Source organism: Lepisosteus oculatus, chromosome 22 (genome assembly GCF_040954835.1).
Source record: "Lepisosteus oculatus isolate fLepOcu1 chromosome 22, fLepOcu1.hap2, whole genome shotgun sequence".
Lineage (NCBI taxonomy): Eukaryota > Metazoa > Chordata > Actinopteri > Semionotiformes > Lepisosteidae > Lepisosteus > Lepisosteus oculatus.
Window position 1 is genome coordinate 10,431,185 of NC_090717.1, and position 17,702 is coordinate 10,448,886.

General features: G+C 39.0%; 1 protein-coding gene across 5 annotated transcripts in view; it reads left to right on the top strand.

Annotated features, from left to right (window-relative positions):
• Positions 1-17,702, top strand: part of cux2b (cut-like homeobox 2b) — a 154,232-nt gene that overhangs the window by 108,622 nt on the left and 27,908 nt on the right. For all 5 annotated transcript variants that reach the window (XM_015366063.2, XM_015366065.2, XM_015366064.2 and 2 more), the window contains exon 4: positions 6,229-6,307. In XM_015366063.2, coding sequence (XP_015221549.2) covers positions 6,229-6,307 — 79 coding nt within the window. The remainder of the gene's footprint in view (positions 1-6,228; positions 6,308-17,702) is intronic.

Below are 17,702 nucleotides of genomic sequence, written 5' to 3' on the forward strand. Positions count from 1 at the left end.
TGGTAGGTGTTTCAGCCAATTTGCATGGTATGAGAGATAAAACTAAATCCCCAACTAGTTCACATTATGCATGACATCTACAAGTGCTTTGATGATCACACACAAGGAAACATGATACGCACACCAAACGTTACATGTGAAAGTATCAGGGATTTGATTGATATCTCTGCGGCATCTAGCAGACAGGTTAATGGCTTGATTGTGGAGATAATCTCAATGCTCTGTTAGCTGAATGATGGAAAATCAGGCTATGACATTAACACATGCTGGACGTCAAATGATGCCTGTTGTGCTCAGCTCTTAGACCCTCTTTTTCTTTAGGTTTTCTGCTTTAAGTGGCTAAGGAAACCACTTAATGCAATGCTACTGGATTTGTTCCTGCTGTTCTGTTTAAGATATTGAAAGCTAAAAAACTAAGGCTGCCTTTTCAATTTTATATTTGTGTTCAGTACTCAGAGGTCTAGAGGGAATCTGCAGTTTCTCTGTGTGGAATGGGATTCCTGTGTCAAACACCCGGCATTCAGAATTTCAAATTTCCTGTACAAGTTACAACGTTCAAAGACGAGGTCTTCTTTGAAACAGGTTCAGAGATTGTGTGGAATCTGACACATTCATCTTGCAAAATACAGTGTAGATAATCCATTGCTATAGTCATGGGAGATACAAGCCTGACTAATGAATACATATTTTCCATTCTTTGAGATTGTCAGTGAGCTATTTTTCAAATTCTCAGCTTGTAAAAGCATAAACAATACAGATAGTACCAGTATAGATCTGAGGTGCTGCCCATGCTTGTTTTCTGTGTTTTGATGGAGAAAACTGTGAAACCTTCACAGATTGTGTGTTTATGAGTAAAAGGCCGCAGACCAAATTATTGCAGAAATATTCTTGTTACACTTTAAACACAGCAGTTCCGAACGACTTGTTAATAATTCAGCTCAAACATGCTATTAAAATTGAATTACAGTTTAAGAAACATATTTGTGTCTGTAAATAATTTACAATTATGCTGGACGGCAGGCAAATTCAGATTATTAGCATTTCATAACCTCTTCACTGTTGCATTCCAGGTTATTGCCCATTTCAGTAAGCCATTTGGAATACCTTGCTGATGTGTTACCAGTATTCTATTATAAACTTTATTGATTAAACCATTTGGTGGAAAAATGCTGCAGTAGTGTGCCCACATAAAGTTTGTGGCATTTTAATTGTGCTCCAAGGCTCTCTCACAGCAGGGTATCTCCCTGACTTTTTAGATTTCCGTGGCCACACGCATTTTTAATGAAAACGTGTTGGAAAGCTGGAGAGGAAAAAAAAAAGAAATAAATTAATTCTTAAATCAATTGCAGCGAAATCACATTGATTCGTTCTGCAGCAGGTACGACTGTGGCGCTGGTCCGCGGAAGCACACAGGCGAAGGAAGTGCAACAGGGAGATCTTGTCCTGAACTTGATCTCGCCAGCAAAAAAAAAAGAGAGAGAGAGGGAGAGAAACCGAAAACAATGTTATTGCTATCATTGAGCGTTACCAGTGAGCTGTAGACTGTGGCATCCCTATTGATTCCGTCCATAGCCTTTCCATTTTACATTAACTCACTGAAGCAGCTTAGCCGATAAGTGATGGAAGGGATTTAGTTGATCTTTATGATATTTCTTTAAACTTGAAGCTGTTGTTAAGCATCCCTGATGGGAGTACCCGCAGTTTGGATTAAGTCGCGTACTTTTTTGAATGTCTCTTTAAGGTCTTGTTAAAGCCTAGGAATCAAGCAGCCCATCTAACTTTTTATCACAAAACTGTTTTTGAAGTTTTCTGTGATTTGGCACTGGGGCTGCACATGAAGCTAGACAGGCAGGATGAGAGTGATATCCTTGTCCAGGTGATTGAGATGCCGGTGGGAGGGGGGGTGGGTAAATCATCGGTCTTGGAATTCGTTCAGCAGACTGTGTTCGAATCCCTAGTTCTGCTGTTCTGATGATTTTTATCACATTATGTTTCCTTCCCTTATGTGCATAGATTTATCAGGCTAGTCAGGTAATTGTTTTCTTAAATTTAAAGGTAAAAAACTGTATCAGGCCTCGCCAAATCTGGGTAAAATAAAGTCTTCCTCCTCCTTCTGACTCCCAAGATTATAGTGTAAATTCAAGTCCACGTTTTGATGGCAGAGGGTAGATAAAGCAGTGTGGGATTTTTATTGTTTGTGTACTGTGTGTGCCCTAGAGCTGATTTGACTTTTAAAAAAAAACTTTTAGCTCTTCCTCTCTTTGGTACATTGTCAGACTCTGAAACTGACAAGACATTTTTTTTTCAGTCTGGCTCTAGCCCACCATAGGATCTTGGCTCTGCTGATATTGGTCATGTTTTCCTGTTCTTTTATTATTACCTATATTACATATTACATTTGAAGTGTAAGGAATTATTATTGTTGTTGTTGTTTTAATCCTTGTTTTTGATCGTTTGTATTGTAGGACTTTAAAACTAATTTTAGTAGGGAATGTAAGCATGTCACATGTACTGTATCTAATGAAACAATAAACCAGGCCTGTTGAACAAGATCAAAACTGCCTGTGTAATATCAACAGCTGCTAAGTGTGAAGAAATTCTTAATTATTTTGCAGAACAAAATAGTTACTACTAGGGATCAGTTTTCACGAAAAAAATTGATTAGAATGTGCCATTAATTAGGCCATATGATTGAGAAATGTAATTATCTTAATTGAACATGCAGAAACTAAGTACAATAAGAGTGTAGGTGAAACCTACTACTTGTCCTCTTTATTTAACACCAGATAGATTTTTAAAAGATGTGTTCAGCAGTCTGTGCAGTTACGTTCTGCATATAATAAGTGGTTCTCTTTTAACCTTTTTTAGTTCCACGTAACTATTTACAGATAGAAATGAATTAGATTTTTGGAGTTTAGCTGTTAAATCTGAGGCGAGGACCCTAGCAGGGTTTTTTTATGCTTTTAATTTAACAGTAATAAACACATCACTAAATTGTACTTCTATCATGTACGTAATATTGCTAAATGACATAGTTCCTCCCTTTTCTGTTACAGAGAAATTAATCCATATCTTTATTACATCAAGCCTATATAACTGCAATGCCACATTCTCTTATCTTTCAAATAATACCTTATCTTGCAAGTAGCTTCTGCAGAATGCAGGGACTAGAATACCAACAAAAACCATTACTCCTGTGCTGGCATCGCTGCATTGATTGCCAGTGAGTTATAGAAATGATTTTAAAATGTGTTTACTTGTATTTAAAGCACTGAATGGCATACTGTACAATTTGATTATTTAAGTGAAATGCTTACATTTTTATCAGTGTGAAAGTGCATTAAGACCTGTTTGATCCAGGTTCAGTTTCACAAGACTTGTTGCTATGACTTTGCTATTCTAGGATGACCTTACAACACCCATCCCCAAATGAACTATTAAACAGTCACCCTTTGATAGTGTCTGGATTTGAACCTGTGACTTTCAGGCTTGTTGACATATCCTGAGAACTCTGAGAATGATTTTACTGGAGGAGTCCAATGTTTTGCTATAGTGCTTGTTTAACTGATATTGTAATTGGCACTAGAGGTCATTATTGTCACTACTTCACTGACTGACATTATTGTCAGTGCACCTGGGTCAGTCAGAGTTTTTTAAAGCATATTTGCTCACACTCAAATCATAACTCCTTATCTCTTAAAATGACTTATTTATTTAAAAATGTGAGGTGGGTACATAGTTTTGATTCCGATGAAAACACTGATACTGTGTATCATACTATGTGTACACTGGTCCAGGTGTGTGGTGAGAGTGGACAAAGGGAAACCATATTTCTTTTTTTAGAAACCATCTCAGTATCTTGGCCATATCAATATCACAGCAACAACCTCATGTCTTATTTTTGTAGTGTCTTATTTTTGGGAATAAGCAAAACACTTTGGAGAAGCAAATGATTGTCGGGAAATGTACTGTGCTGGGAAATCAAATCACCATCTCCCAGGCCTATTGGTGAAGCATAATGAACTGCTCCACATTGATTTTGATAAGAGAAAAGCCCTCATTCAAGTTGTAAAGCTGAAATTACATAGGGACTAGCTATATTGCAGAGAGTAATGTTGAGTCATTTATATTTGGGTCTGAAAAAAATGTAAATCCATTTTCTCGTCCCTAATGAAATTTTTCCATTAAAAATGTAAGAGAACTCCCCTCATAGTTACTTTAAGGCTGCTGTGAAAGATTAGCACTATCCTAGCAATACAAGAGTTGACAGATTTTCTTTTTTGGGGGTATTTCCACATTTGAAGAGTGCAATACTCAGTCCACCTTTTCTGTAGAGGAAAATGCTTCTTGTGCCTTCAAAAAGTAGCACCTCACAGCTCCAGGTTGTGTGGCTCATGGACATGCTGTCAAACAATGACAGGTTTGCCTCTTTAACAGTCAATAAACCTTGATAAAAACCTTGTTTTTAGAACAAGTAAGAGTTGGAAACATGTTGTGCAGTGTATGGAGGTTATTACCAAGCAAATCTGTACATCCGTAGCAAGCGGATTCATACAGGTGCCCTGTCAGTAGGTCCAGGTGCTTGGTAATTGTGTTTCTTTTGTCTCTCCTAATGAATTCTTAATTGGTTTTCTAACACCTGCAGAGATTTCTCCAGCCAATTGGATCACTTTTGCTGAGCAGCATGAAAGAGCAAGGCTCCTAGAGAAGCCTCAAACCTTAAAGACAAAGCAGAGCAAATCACAGCCACTGCGTGGAAAAGGCAGCTATGAGTTTCCTGCAGTCTGTTGATAGTATTGATCAGAAGTCCAATCCCAGCACTTTTCTGTCGGCTTGTTGTTAATATTCCTTCATTTGGCTGAAGCCTTTAACCACAGTGACTTATGGTTTCTTTATAGAGATTCCTGCATCTTTACAATTTGTACGTGTGCCCTCAACTGTGATAAACAGCGTTTTTTTAAGACTTAAGAACATAAGATCGGTTTCAAAGCCTGTTTGGTTTCTAGTTGCATATTGATTCAAGAATCTCATCCTGCTGTTTTTTTAAAGAAGGCAGGTTACAGGCTTTAACAACATGGCTCTGGAGCTTGTTCCATACTCCCACCACCCTTTGGGTAAAGAATTCTCTCCTGTTCTGAGTTATAAATGCACTAAATATTTAAATGTTCAAATTAAAAGATAAAACAGGAGGTTGACTGTGGAATTATCTGTAGGAATAAATACGGATACAAAAGTACTTATTGCCATTGTACTGAGAACTTCCTTTTGGAAAAAGTGAATCGCAGAGGAGTCACGTTGAAGGCCCAGTTCAGTTAAGGAGCAACCCTCCATAAGCTTCAAAAGAACAAAAAAAAAAACACTGTAATGGCATTGTCCTTTGTTTCTCCTGTAATCCACACAACACATTTCGCTCCTCCACTGCCACACTCTGGCCCTCTCCCACTACTTTCAAATTCGCATTCAACAAGCTTTATTGGCATGACTGATGAATTGCAGTGTTGCCAAAGCAATAACAATCAGAAAGACACTATTATTGTTGTTTGAGAGACTCACTCTCTGTTCCTCAGGCTGTGACAGGAGATCACATACTGGGCTGCAGCTCTATTGAGTTTCCTCCCTCCTCAGTAGGATTGATAGCTCTTCTGGTGCTGGCAGGTGTTGACTTCAGTTGGTCATTTTAGGGAAGAATGTAGAATCCAGAGTATTTCTTTCAGCATATCAGCATGGGTAGAAAGCCACTCACTTTCTGTAGCCAGTCTGTGTTTGCTAAGCCTGTGCATTGTCAGGATCTGTTTCTTTTTTTCTCTCACCCTGGTCAGATAGCTGGCCTTTAGGGTTCTAGTTTGTGGTTGTGGTAGGTTTGATTAGTGGTGCACCAGCAGTGATGTACTGAGACTAGCCTGCATCCTGTGGCTCCTAGCCCAGTTCAGCCCTGCATGCATGGTTTAGTACTGTTCTCTGCACATGCAGAATGTTTTAACAGAACTCTGTATAGCAGGGCTTCTATGAGGTATTTGTCCCATTTTGTGTAATCTTCCTTTGTCTTGCCATGTGGCAGTAAAGAGGAGCACTCGGTTTCACTCAGTTGAGGTTTCTGGACGTACTGGCGGTTCTTAAGCCACTCGAGTCACTGGATCTGTTTTCAGGCATAACCACATACTGTAACTTGTGTCTAATAAAACCCTCTGCCGCTGGCATCCCTGTGGTGACTTTGTTTTTCTTTTGTAGGTGGTAGCACTTAATAAGCGAAGCAAAGAGGCTGAGACTGCCTTCCTTGGTGTTTACAAACAGCTGATTGAAGCCCCAGGTAAGCAAGAGTCATTGGTCCGAGTGTGTGGTGGAGGGAAGCCATTTTGTTGTTTTTGTACCATCTCAGTATCGATACCATTTCATTCGCAACCTCAGGCTGGCGCAGAGAAAACCAAACTGAAAATTCAAAACAAATGCCATCATTGTTTTACTCTGCATCCTGCAGTATATTCATTTAGAGGATTATCTGTGGTATTTTAGAATATAGTTAGGCTTATGAAAAAAGTACCAAAAGAGTCCTTCGTCTTTAGCTTTTCAGAAGAGCACAAACTCTGTTTAAAATTTGGGAAGTTAGCATTATTTTTGAAAGTTGCTTTGTACTTCATGCATAAGATGATCTGTCCATTGGAAGAAACTGAGCTCATGAAACTGTTACAAAAGGCTTTTTAAAAAACAGCCATAATTTTAATTTACCAATACTATAAAAAAGACAGCATTCATATTTAATTACACTGAAATGAAATAAAGAATGATAAACAACTGTTTTCTAAAGGACATTTATCTCAGATTAAGATGAGGTACTGGAGGCCAAAATATGTCTGGGTCCAGTTCACTTTCTTGTGCAGTTAATTAAAATGTTTTGATTGAGTGTTGGAAATTATAGATGAGCTCTATTAGTTTTATCAACCATGATGTTTTAATTCAGAGCAAACAGATAGCACCGCACTCTTCTAATTACACTGGCTTGCAGAATAATTTCCCTGAACATTTCATTTCCTAAGAACACCTAATTGAATTGGCCCTCAGGTTATGCCAGGTGTCTATGGATTAGCATAAAAAATGCAGAGCTTCAGATGACCTGAAAGGTTTGTGTGAAATGACGAGATATCACCCCACTCTGCACCAATTTGAAGGCCAGGCAACTGAAGACAATGTCTGTCAGTTCAGTATCACTTATTATTTTGTATTGCATGTTTTAGGTTACATCCAGTATACTGAGAACACTGAATGTAAGTGAAAACAGCCACTGTGAAAAGAAACTTGCAAATAAAAATATCAACCTTTAAAAATGTGTAGAATTTAAATAATGCAATTTTTTTAGCCCCAGGCAAGCTCCCCCCAGGAAAAACAAAGCAAAAAAAGGTATGCTTTCAGAAAAAGCAAGATCGTCAACAGTGTTTTCTTGACTCTGTGGAAACCATTTACTGTCACTGGTATTTGCCTCTTCAAAGACCCAGTGACCGAAGTTTACTGTGCTGGACGTCAGTGAAAAGAGAGTGGCATCTTGTTGTTAACGTAATATTCTCGTTATATACTGTTGACTTTACAGGTGGCAGTAAAAGGCCGAAAACGTTTTTAGAAAAGTCAGGCACAGTACGCGATAAGTGGACATGGGATTTAAAAGAGTATAATTGCTTTCCATAAGTTAGCAGTTGAACAAAAGAAGTCTGGATAGTGGAGGTTCTGGAGTGTTTAACTGAGTAGTAGTATTAGTATTTAAAAACTGTTTGGATCTAGTCAGTAATGATGGTGCAGACTTCATTCTGGTACAAATAACTTGGAGATTTGGGAGCTCTTTATGAATATACGGCTGTTCTATTGTTATTTCTTAGTACAGTATAGCCTTGAAGGGTGGGCTCATGGAGTACAAATGCGTTGTGTTCAAGCACAAAAAAAAACGAATGTTTTCTTTGGGGTATTTTTTAAGATTTGATCTCATTGTAAATCCTTGGACGGAAACTATCACCTACATTTGTCAGACAGGCAGCCTTGAATTTTATCATTAACGTTCAAGGAGTCATTACTTCAAAGAATCCTTGTCATGGCCTTTGATTTCACTCGGGCTCTTTCTGCATCTAAATTTAATTGGTATTGGAATAAAAATCAAAGGGGGGGGAATTTCTTCTTTTTTTTTTCTTTTTTTTTTAAACGCATCCCATTCTGGGCTTGTATCCGTCCTGGAGATTTCAAGTTTAGTAATGCGCATTGAACAAATAGCCGTCTCCTTCATGTATTTTTAATCCAAAGACAGCCACAATTATTCTTTACATGCTGGGCTCATTAATCTTAATGCTGCCATTACTATTCATTGCAAAAGGTTTTTTTTGCGAGGAGTCTTCTGTCACCCCGGCAGCTGCAAAAAACAAATGTCATATTCCAAGCAATGGGCCCGTGGCTCATATAGTTAAACTGAGGCTGCAGCGGTGGAAGAGGAAAGAGCAGGAATTAGCCTCTTTTACAAAATGCTGATCAAAAGGTGATTAAAGAAGGCTGGCATGCTGTGTCACCTGAATGGCACATTTCCATTCTTTGACTTATTATCATTATAATTACTGTACTATAAGTATATCGGCAGTGGTGCTGGTGGTTGAAAGTAGTGGTGGTGGTAAAAACAGTATAGTAGTATTCATTTTGTATAGGGCCTGTTGTAGTATTAGTAGCAACATGCAGTGCTTTATATATTTACCTGCTTATCCTATTTTTGCACAAACCCTTTAATAGGGTATGTGCCTTTGTAGTCTTGAAGGCAGGAGACCAAGGGGAGAGGAGGTCTTTTCTGAAAAGCAGAGGGAGCGCATGTTTTTACTCCTTGTTCAGAATTCGGGCAATCGCAATGAAACGATCACCTAGGTTCACCTCACCTAAAAAATACATGAACATTGCTGTGCAAGAGATGCTTCATGTTGGAACCTGGTTCTGTATATGCAAGTCACTGAAAAATACACATAACCAAACGAGGAAACTGGTGATATGTCAGTTATAGTCTTTACTGTAGTATACAGGTAAGTATTTCAGTGACTAACTCAGATTATTTAAACTCATGTAATGTTATTGAGATTGCGAAAGATTTCAGTAACCATGAATAAATATACAGTACAGTGCTACAACTAGTGAAGAGCTGCAGCCCATGATAACACCTTATTTAAAGAAAGCGTAATCTAATTTATTGAAAGGGCAATCTTATCTCTGGTGACTAGTTAGAAACTACAGAGAACTTTACTGCTGATGTCTACTGTATATTGACTTCTTTCTTGGTAATTTCAAATGGTTTTAGTCTTTGGCTGATGTCAACATAAAATCTGCAGTTTGATATGCTTGTTTTTGTTTTTGTTTTTTACTGTTAACTCAGCAATTATTTAAGCCCTGCTTGCTTGACTGTATATAATTACAAAGAGCATCCATAAATCTTTTTTTTTAGGTTGGTAGCCCAGATGTGCAGGAAATGATAACAACAAAAAAACACTGGAAACAAAAACATATTAAATCTTAATTACTGTTGTTGATGGGGAGGGTGATTCGGTTTAGGCCTCAGTGGCACAATTTCCTTTATCGTGTGAGCGTTTGATTACACTGGCTGGAGATGAGAGCGTACCTGTGAAAGAGCTGAGCTGAAAATAGGTTGTAAGGTCAAGACTGTCATCTATGGAGGCAATCAGCCAGGATGTGGGCAAAACTCACTGAGATTGGAAATGCTTAATTGGAAAATGTTTGTCTCCTTTTTTACCTTTCCAAACCAGCATGTACAAAGTGTGATTATTTGCCATCTCTTCATGTTAATATTACTTTGCGTACACAATTCGACTCCTACAGAAAGAACTGGTTCTTCTGGTGCACCATTAAGAGCTGTTAGTGCTTAAGATATCATGATCTCTTTGAAATAAAATCTGCATGTATAACCTAATGTGTTGAAAGTGCCTTGCAGTTTTAGGACTTGAGTGAAACTTAGTGTTTCTAAGACAGTAAATCCTCAGATTTTAATGCGTAAGCTTTCACATTTTTAAAGGCGATTTTAAACACTATCCCAGCTACTAGGGATAGATTTGGCAACCCCTCACATACAGTCAGGCCTGACATATACTTGTCAGGGGCCAGTGTGGCTGCAGATTTTCTAGGTCTTTTAGCAGAAGAATGTGAGGAGCTGAGGGAAGTGGCTCCATTGGTCCATTAAGGCTAATAACCAGGTGATAAAGGTTGTGAAGAACACGCTTGGAATTCATGCACACAGAGCACCAGCCCTGCAGAACCAGGACTGGAAATCTGTGCAGTATATGGGATAACGATCCCTATGTTGCATCAATACCAACATGCATTTATGATCATTAATTCAATCATCAAATTCCTGTCCATGGGCAGAATGCTGTATGGAGAAAAATCTCCTTGCTTTTCGGTGGAGACCTATGGGACGTTGTGCTGAATGCTGTAGAAAGAAGCCACTCCATGAAGAAAAAAGATTTGTATTTGTCTATAGCATCTCTTGCTATAGAAATAAACACTTTTGATATTTTTATGTTCAGCATTTAACAAGCCTTTCCACCATGCACTTTTACAAAGCTTTGTCCAACAGCTCCGACTAGTGGCTGCTGGCAATACTTCCTTTCTTGATTATAGAATGGTGGCATTGTAATGTAGGTGGCGATGTACAGCACATTGGGATAATATAGTGGGTACCAGTGGAAACACATGATTTAATTTCAGCACTACACATTATTTTACTGGGGTTCTCAGCACTGCCGTTCTTACTGTCCATCCATTAGTCAGTAATGTCTATGTTCACGGCACTTTTTTTTCTCCTTTTCTTAATGTGAGAAGCTGTGCATCAATTGTGGAATGAAAATGAAAGCTTAAAAAGACGTTTCCAAAGCTCTCTCCAGTCTGTAAGGCCTTGGCCTTCGACTGCTTTCAGTTTTCTCCACACCTCTCTATGTGACAATCTGGCTGACTCAGATACAGCTCCGGAGTGCTCTTGGATCCCCTGCTTTTCAGAAAGTCGCTTTGTCAATCTAGCTTTCACAAACATTTGAACAAGGAGCACTGTGCTTTCTTGAGCAGCAGCAAGATCTGCAAATTTGTGAAGGCTTTAAATTAACCCAGTAAACATGCCTGATAGAAGAGAAAGGAAAAAAAAAGGCTTTTAAAAGTCAGATACCTCACTGTAAAAGACTGAAGCACGATGGTTCCAGCCAGCACATCCAGTATAGACCACAAAAGAGCCTGTGTGCAATGCATCCCCTTTCAAACAAGTGCAGCTCAAATGCATGTTCTAGACAGCAGCATTGATGGAAAATGAAAGCTCTGTCTGCCACTACTAGATTATGCATAAGTGATTAATAAGAACAGCAATAAACAAAGACCCAGGAGATGTTTGAGGTATTTAATAATGCATTATGTTCATAAAAGAGCTGGAATTGTACTGGGGCTCTTGAGTGGCTCCCTGCGGAGAAGAGAGACCCTGAGGGACTATGAGTCTGTGTGTGAAGAGAGGAGGTCCTGAATCAGAGCTGGAAAAAGCTGTTCTGGAGTGAGGAAAAGGAGCAGGGTTTGCTTTTGGAGGGAGGATAGCCCGGCTGCCAACATACAAGCCCAAAGCGCAGGGATTTCCTCCGTCTACCAAACCTACCCTTTTAAAACAAGGAGAATGTGAAGAATAGAGGTCTTCCGTTTTATTACAAAATATAAACATTATAGATTGAAAAAAGATTGTACATATGTCATATACGATGACAAAGTGTGATTGCAGATTGTCCTTTTGATGACGCATTTTTGTGTTTATTTCACTGGAAGTCACTGCTATTGTGCTTATAGAGGATAGCATTACAACCTTCTACTGTAGGACAATTTACATGTGTTCAGTCATCGGACAGTTCTTAGCATTTAGAAAACATGGACCTGCATGAGATCTTTGGCAATAAATATCATATTATACACTTTTAGTCAGGTGCACATGTAGGAAATGCCGAAATGCATTGTGCCGTTCTATATAATTTGATGCCAGATGGAGGTACATTTTAATTGCTGTGCTCTGGTTATATCAGCATCATCTCCTGGCCTTTATTTACGCCCACACCTCCAGTGTGCTGCGTTAGTTCTAGCAGAAACAAGGTCTGGTCCATTGCTAGATGGGTCAAACGGCTCTCTTGTTTAAAGGGTTATGTTCTTGACACATGGAATCAGAACAGCTTTAAGTACATTGAAAGGTTCTGTTTACTCAATAATTGTTCACTGTTTATTCATCAGGCTCAAGTAATCAAATGGGTATTTTTGTTTATGAAAAGGGAGTTCACCATCTTTCCACATGAGGTGAAGGCTTGCTTTTGGCCTCCAATATTCTGTTTTAAGAGGTTATTTTTCTGATTCCAGTATTTTTAATATATTCTCATTATGTTACAGCTGTAGAACCTCTTGAGGCTCAATGGCTTTTAGAGCCTCCAGCTTGCAGCAGTTTTGTACCAAAGTCATTCGGATGATTGTGATGTGAGCTCACAATGCTGAGGCACAGAGGAAGCTGTGTTTTATCAACAGAAGGTGAAGGCTGATAGCCTCACCAAGGACTGTGCCGTTGGAGAATAAAGAAACGCACTGTGAAGAGGATAAGGCTGCCTTACAGCACAAGAGGCAAATCTGTGGCTTCGGGTCTAATAGAAACTGGGGATTATACCAAATGCCAAAGCTCTCAGAGTGGAAGAAAATAGCCTAAAAAACATGAAACCGCATCCATAAAGGTTTTGATATTTGAGAAATCAGAGGTGTTTCAGAACTGTTGAAGTCATATAAAGGAAAAGGTTACTAGCTTGCTAAGAGCCTATTAAGGCCTACTGTAACACAGAACTTGTGAAACACACTTGAAGTTAAATCAGAGCCTTTTGTGCAAATCCGTACACTGAAAGAGTGAGAGGTTTCTATGAACTGTACCGTAAAGGATGACAAACGGTAGTACACTGTAGCAAAATGCTGGGTTATCATCTGCGTCAGTGAATGTAGTTTCTAAGATGGCACATTGTAACACACATTGTGAAGGCTGAGGTCCCGCTTAAACTAAAGTCCAATATGAGAACAGAATCTTATAGTAAATGTTACTAAGAAGAGTCCAATCCCTATGATTTTGTGGAACCCAGTTAGTGTGGTAGAGATTTCAGAAGTTTCAGCAACCGGGCAATCGTCTGACTGGAGATGACCATCAACATTGAGATGACAAGAACCCGAGTCACATTGAGATCTTTTAATATCCACTGAAAGTCCTGTCTCGGTCCAAAAGAAATTACATTCAAATGGATGAGGACACTAGGAAAGATGAAGGGCTGTTTGACTCCTTTTACAGCCAGAGGAAAGGGCAGATTTGCCCATTTGGAGAGAGAACACGCTGTGCTGTTCTTACAGCTTGGATGAAGTGATGAAGCTTTATTCTTCTCACTGATGAGCCACCATGTGATCTTGGAAATAGATTCTCGAAGTTGTGATGGCAAATGTTATCAGCCTGGATAGCAGCAGTGATCTCCATATCCCTGATAGATTGACAGTCCATGCAGGGACCCTATGTGCCTTCCTTATGCTTCTTTTAACTGTCTGTGAGGGGCAGACACATGAGATACAGTATATAATGCAGAGGTATGGGAATAAATGTGTCCTGTGTCACAGAGGGGAAACTGTCGCCAATACCTCCTACCAGCTTGTCCTTCAATTCTCTTGTCACCTCACTGTTTTTTATTTACAGGTACACCAGCCCCATTCCTGTAACACCCAGAATATGTGCTGTTTTTAATGCTGTGGGCCTGTATGATCTAAGGCACAGAAATCCACAGGATCTGTTGGTTCATTATATTCATCTGACTATATTGCGAAACTGGGGAGGCGGAGATTTCACAGCCAAGAGAGGCACTTAGCGATATAGATTCACCAATGACAATTAATGAAGAACTGGATCCTCCACTCTTTTTATAAAAAAGAATGATGTTCAATTGAATAGTTGCAATTTTAACTGGATAGATGTAGATCAATAATGATTAGTAACTGTTGGTTGTAATCTGAAAACATGGCTGCAATTTGAGTCTTACAACTGATTGTGTTGATCATTTGGGAGTTACCTAGACAAGGTAATTGCTTTTTCAAAATTTGTACAGTGTAGGACAGTAATGAAGCATTGCTTAAAAAGATTTGACTTTTGCCTTAAGAAGGGCCACACTGTCAGTTTGCTTCTGATGAAGGTTGTAAGGTTGAAACATATTGTTATTATTCCAATGTACAGAAGTTATGAAGAATATTCTAGAAGAAAACCACTGAAAGTAAAATACATTTGGTGACCAAGTTTTTTTTCAAAATATGATGTGAGGACCTATTGCATTTCCTAGCATTTTTTTCAAAACAGTATTTGCTTATTGAAGCACCTGTAGACTGTTTAAGGAGCGGTGTCATGCTGATTTTGTGCGTATGGGCTTTGGTAAGAAAGATCGGAAAAGGTTTTCCACAAGTGTAGACAGCAGAAGTTTTGGACCTTGAAGACCATAAAAAATGGGGAAAAAAATCCCAACAAAAAACCGGCCTTGTAAATTAATTTGTTCATGTTGTACGATGGTAGCACAGCTGGGCTCATTAACATGCACACAACAAATAATTATAGCTGAATTTTTTTAGCTCACACTTGCCTAATGGGCTTGCTGGGTTAATTATGTCAAAGCATAATTACAGAGGCCCAGGGAGACATAATGGCGTACCCTGCTGAGCAGAGACCAACTAATGATAGTGTATCGCTGACAGGGGGAAGACAGACCACCTCGCACACACCTGCTTACCTCTGCACAAATTTACCGCCACTCTCTGTGACCGCGGACACTGCCGTTGCAGTGTCACCTGCACTCCAACAGAGGGAGTCAGAGATCAGCCCCGGTGCTGTTGGCATTAAAAATGACTTCGTTATTCAGCACCTTAGATATTAAATAAAACCCTTAAGGAGAACATTTATCCATTTACTACAGTGCCTTCCATGTGTTCGGCAACTGTGTGGCAGACCTTTAAAGTCCTGGAGCACATGAGGATAAAGCTAAGGAGAAATGTAATTCGATTTTTATTTTTTGGCTGCTGCCCTCTTTGTGACACATTGCCTTTGAACCAATGAGAATGATGTGACAGACCAGAGTCTGAAAGCTTTTTGCTCAAATCCAAGCATTTTATCATTTTAATATCTGATGTTGCCCTTTTGTGATTACAAGAAGAGAAGATGTAGCAATAGACAGAGTGCATGTTTAAAGAAATAAAAGTGTTTTTTTTATTTCTTTGATGTGTTTTTTTTAGTCCATGTATTTCCTGGACTCTTTTTTGGAGAACAAAACGAAATTGGCACTGCAGAAAAATTTTTTGAAAGCTTATAGAGGACCAGGGTGCTGGAATTAGCATTTTCTGCACTTTCCCAATTTAATGAATGGTAGTCTTAGTTGTTTCCCTTCAAAACAAAACAAAATAAAACAACCTCTTTTATGTTACCTTGTCTTTGTAATTGGCTTTGATGAAAGAGACAGCAAACGGCATATCCCAAGTGCTTTCATAAAGGAGACGTGTGCTTTGAAACTTTTGGTTCTTTCCTGAAATCTCTGTTCCAGGATCTCCAGATCCAGTGACAGGCAGTCGTACAGATCATGCATTTTCAGAGTCTGCTTTTTTTCTGGTAGTGAGTAACAAAAGTGAAAAGACAGGCAAAATATAGAGGGAATAATGTCCTGTACTTTGAGTCTGTTACAACTTATCATTTACCTTTCCCAGTCTTTTGTTTTACTTTGAGAAGGGAGTGTATGCCTTCTTGTTGAGAAGTGATTTATTAGTTGCTTTTTCTCCTTGTTTTTTTTATATTATCTGGTATTACAGCTATAAATCTGCTTCCAGTGGAGTATTTTTACAAAGAGCCAACAGCGAGGAACTGCAGTGGTGCAGTGGGTCAAACTCTCCCTCTTTAAGGAAATTTAAATTTTGTACTTGGAAAAAAATGTGAATTTCTTTTTTCGGGAAACAAAACCACCTGAGGATTCTGTAGAGAACATCTGAAACAAAGGATAAAACTAGGTCAGGGTTTCTGGTGAACCCAATCAATTAATTGTAACGTAATGAAATTTGTCCCAGCATTTGGAAAGCTGGTCCTTGGTGCTTTTTAAACATTGTCTCTGAGTGAGCTCAGGGGGAGGGAGGTGGAGGATGGCCAAGCTTTTAATTCTTAATTGTGTTCCTGTTTGTTGAAAATGCAATTCTCCTGTGCAGCTTTCCGTGTGAATGATGCAATCGCCTTGCAGCTATTGCAGAAGTGAACTTTATAAAATAAAAAGGAAGACAAGAGGTCCTGTCAGTGGCTATGCAGCATGTTTGTGCTCAATAAATATTTTGCAGGTTTGCATATGTCAAGTATTTTCCCAAAGACACCATAATTAGCTCACTGGGCTTTGTTCAGATTCAACTGCTCTCCTGTGTGCATCATGTCCCTACCTGGTGAGACCAGATTTACAGAACTCCCCTTGAAAATGTGTTTCTCTTCAACCTGTTATAATTTTAAAAAATACTTCTGTATTTGGGTTTAAAGTTGCCCTAGGCAAAATACTACAGTACCTTACCTGAGTGTAATTGCATAATTTAGAGAGGGTATTGTTTTAGAGTTTGAGGTGTGGGGTTGTGTACATGTTGTTTTTATTAGAAATCTGAGGAAACAGGCTTTGGTTAGAACTGGTGCCCCTCTTTGCCAAACACTTTGGTCTTCAGTATCCATAGAAATTCCACCCTTGTGATTGTGGAGTTTTGATTTTGTTTTTTGACTGTCTCTTTGGAAAAACTGTGCTTGTTCATATGTGAATGGGTGCTTCAGCGCAGCTTTGTGCAGCCTTAACACCGAGAGCTCTGTGATCCTTAGGACTGAATAAGATCTACATAGAAAAAAAAAGGATGTTTTGTTTTCAGAATCCACAATGAAGATACCGGATGAAAGTGCTGGGAAAACTTATATGAGACAGATTTTTTTTTCAATGTGGGGGAGCCTGGCGAATGATCTTTTCTAATTTCAATAAAGGAACTTACAACAAAGTGAAAGTGGGCTTGTCCTTCCCCCCTTCGTTCTCAGGGGCTCCCCAGAGTACGACACTCAAGAGTTACTGCAGGAAGTCACCTCCTTTGGTTCACACCAGGCAGGTACAGAACGAAGAGCTCTCCTTTTCTGAAAGCTCGTGGAACTTGAGAAGAGAAAAAGGAAAGAAAGAGGGGGAAAAAAACCCATCCCTGTGAAGTTCAGTGGGGAGCTGCCTCCTGAGGTTTCACAGCATAATAATTTAAATGATCAAATGATACAGAAGAGACTTGTTAGCAAAGAAACAGCCTCCTAGTTGGCCCCTTGGGTTTCATGCTGAAGCACATGCATTGCAAAACAGCCCCTCTTTGTGTTAAAGAATCTTAGTTTTTGTTCTTTTAAGAAGACTTTTTTCATTCTTTTGTAAAGTGTATATATATATTTCGGGGCAAAGTTTAGCGTTGGAGGATGAGCGATGATGAGAATCCGCTAATCCTTGCTTTCGTCCTAAAAGGCTGGAAAATCATTTAAATTCCATTAGTGACCTGACTATATTCTACTCAACACGGGGTAAGGAAGGAAAAAAATGAGCAGTGCATCTTGATCATTTCTTTATCTTTCCTTCTTGAAACACAGCCTTCTATGT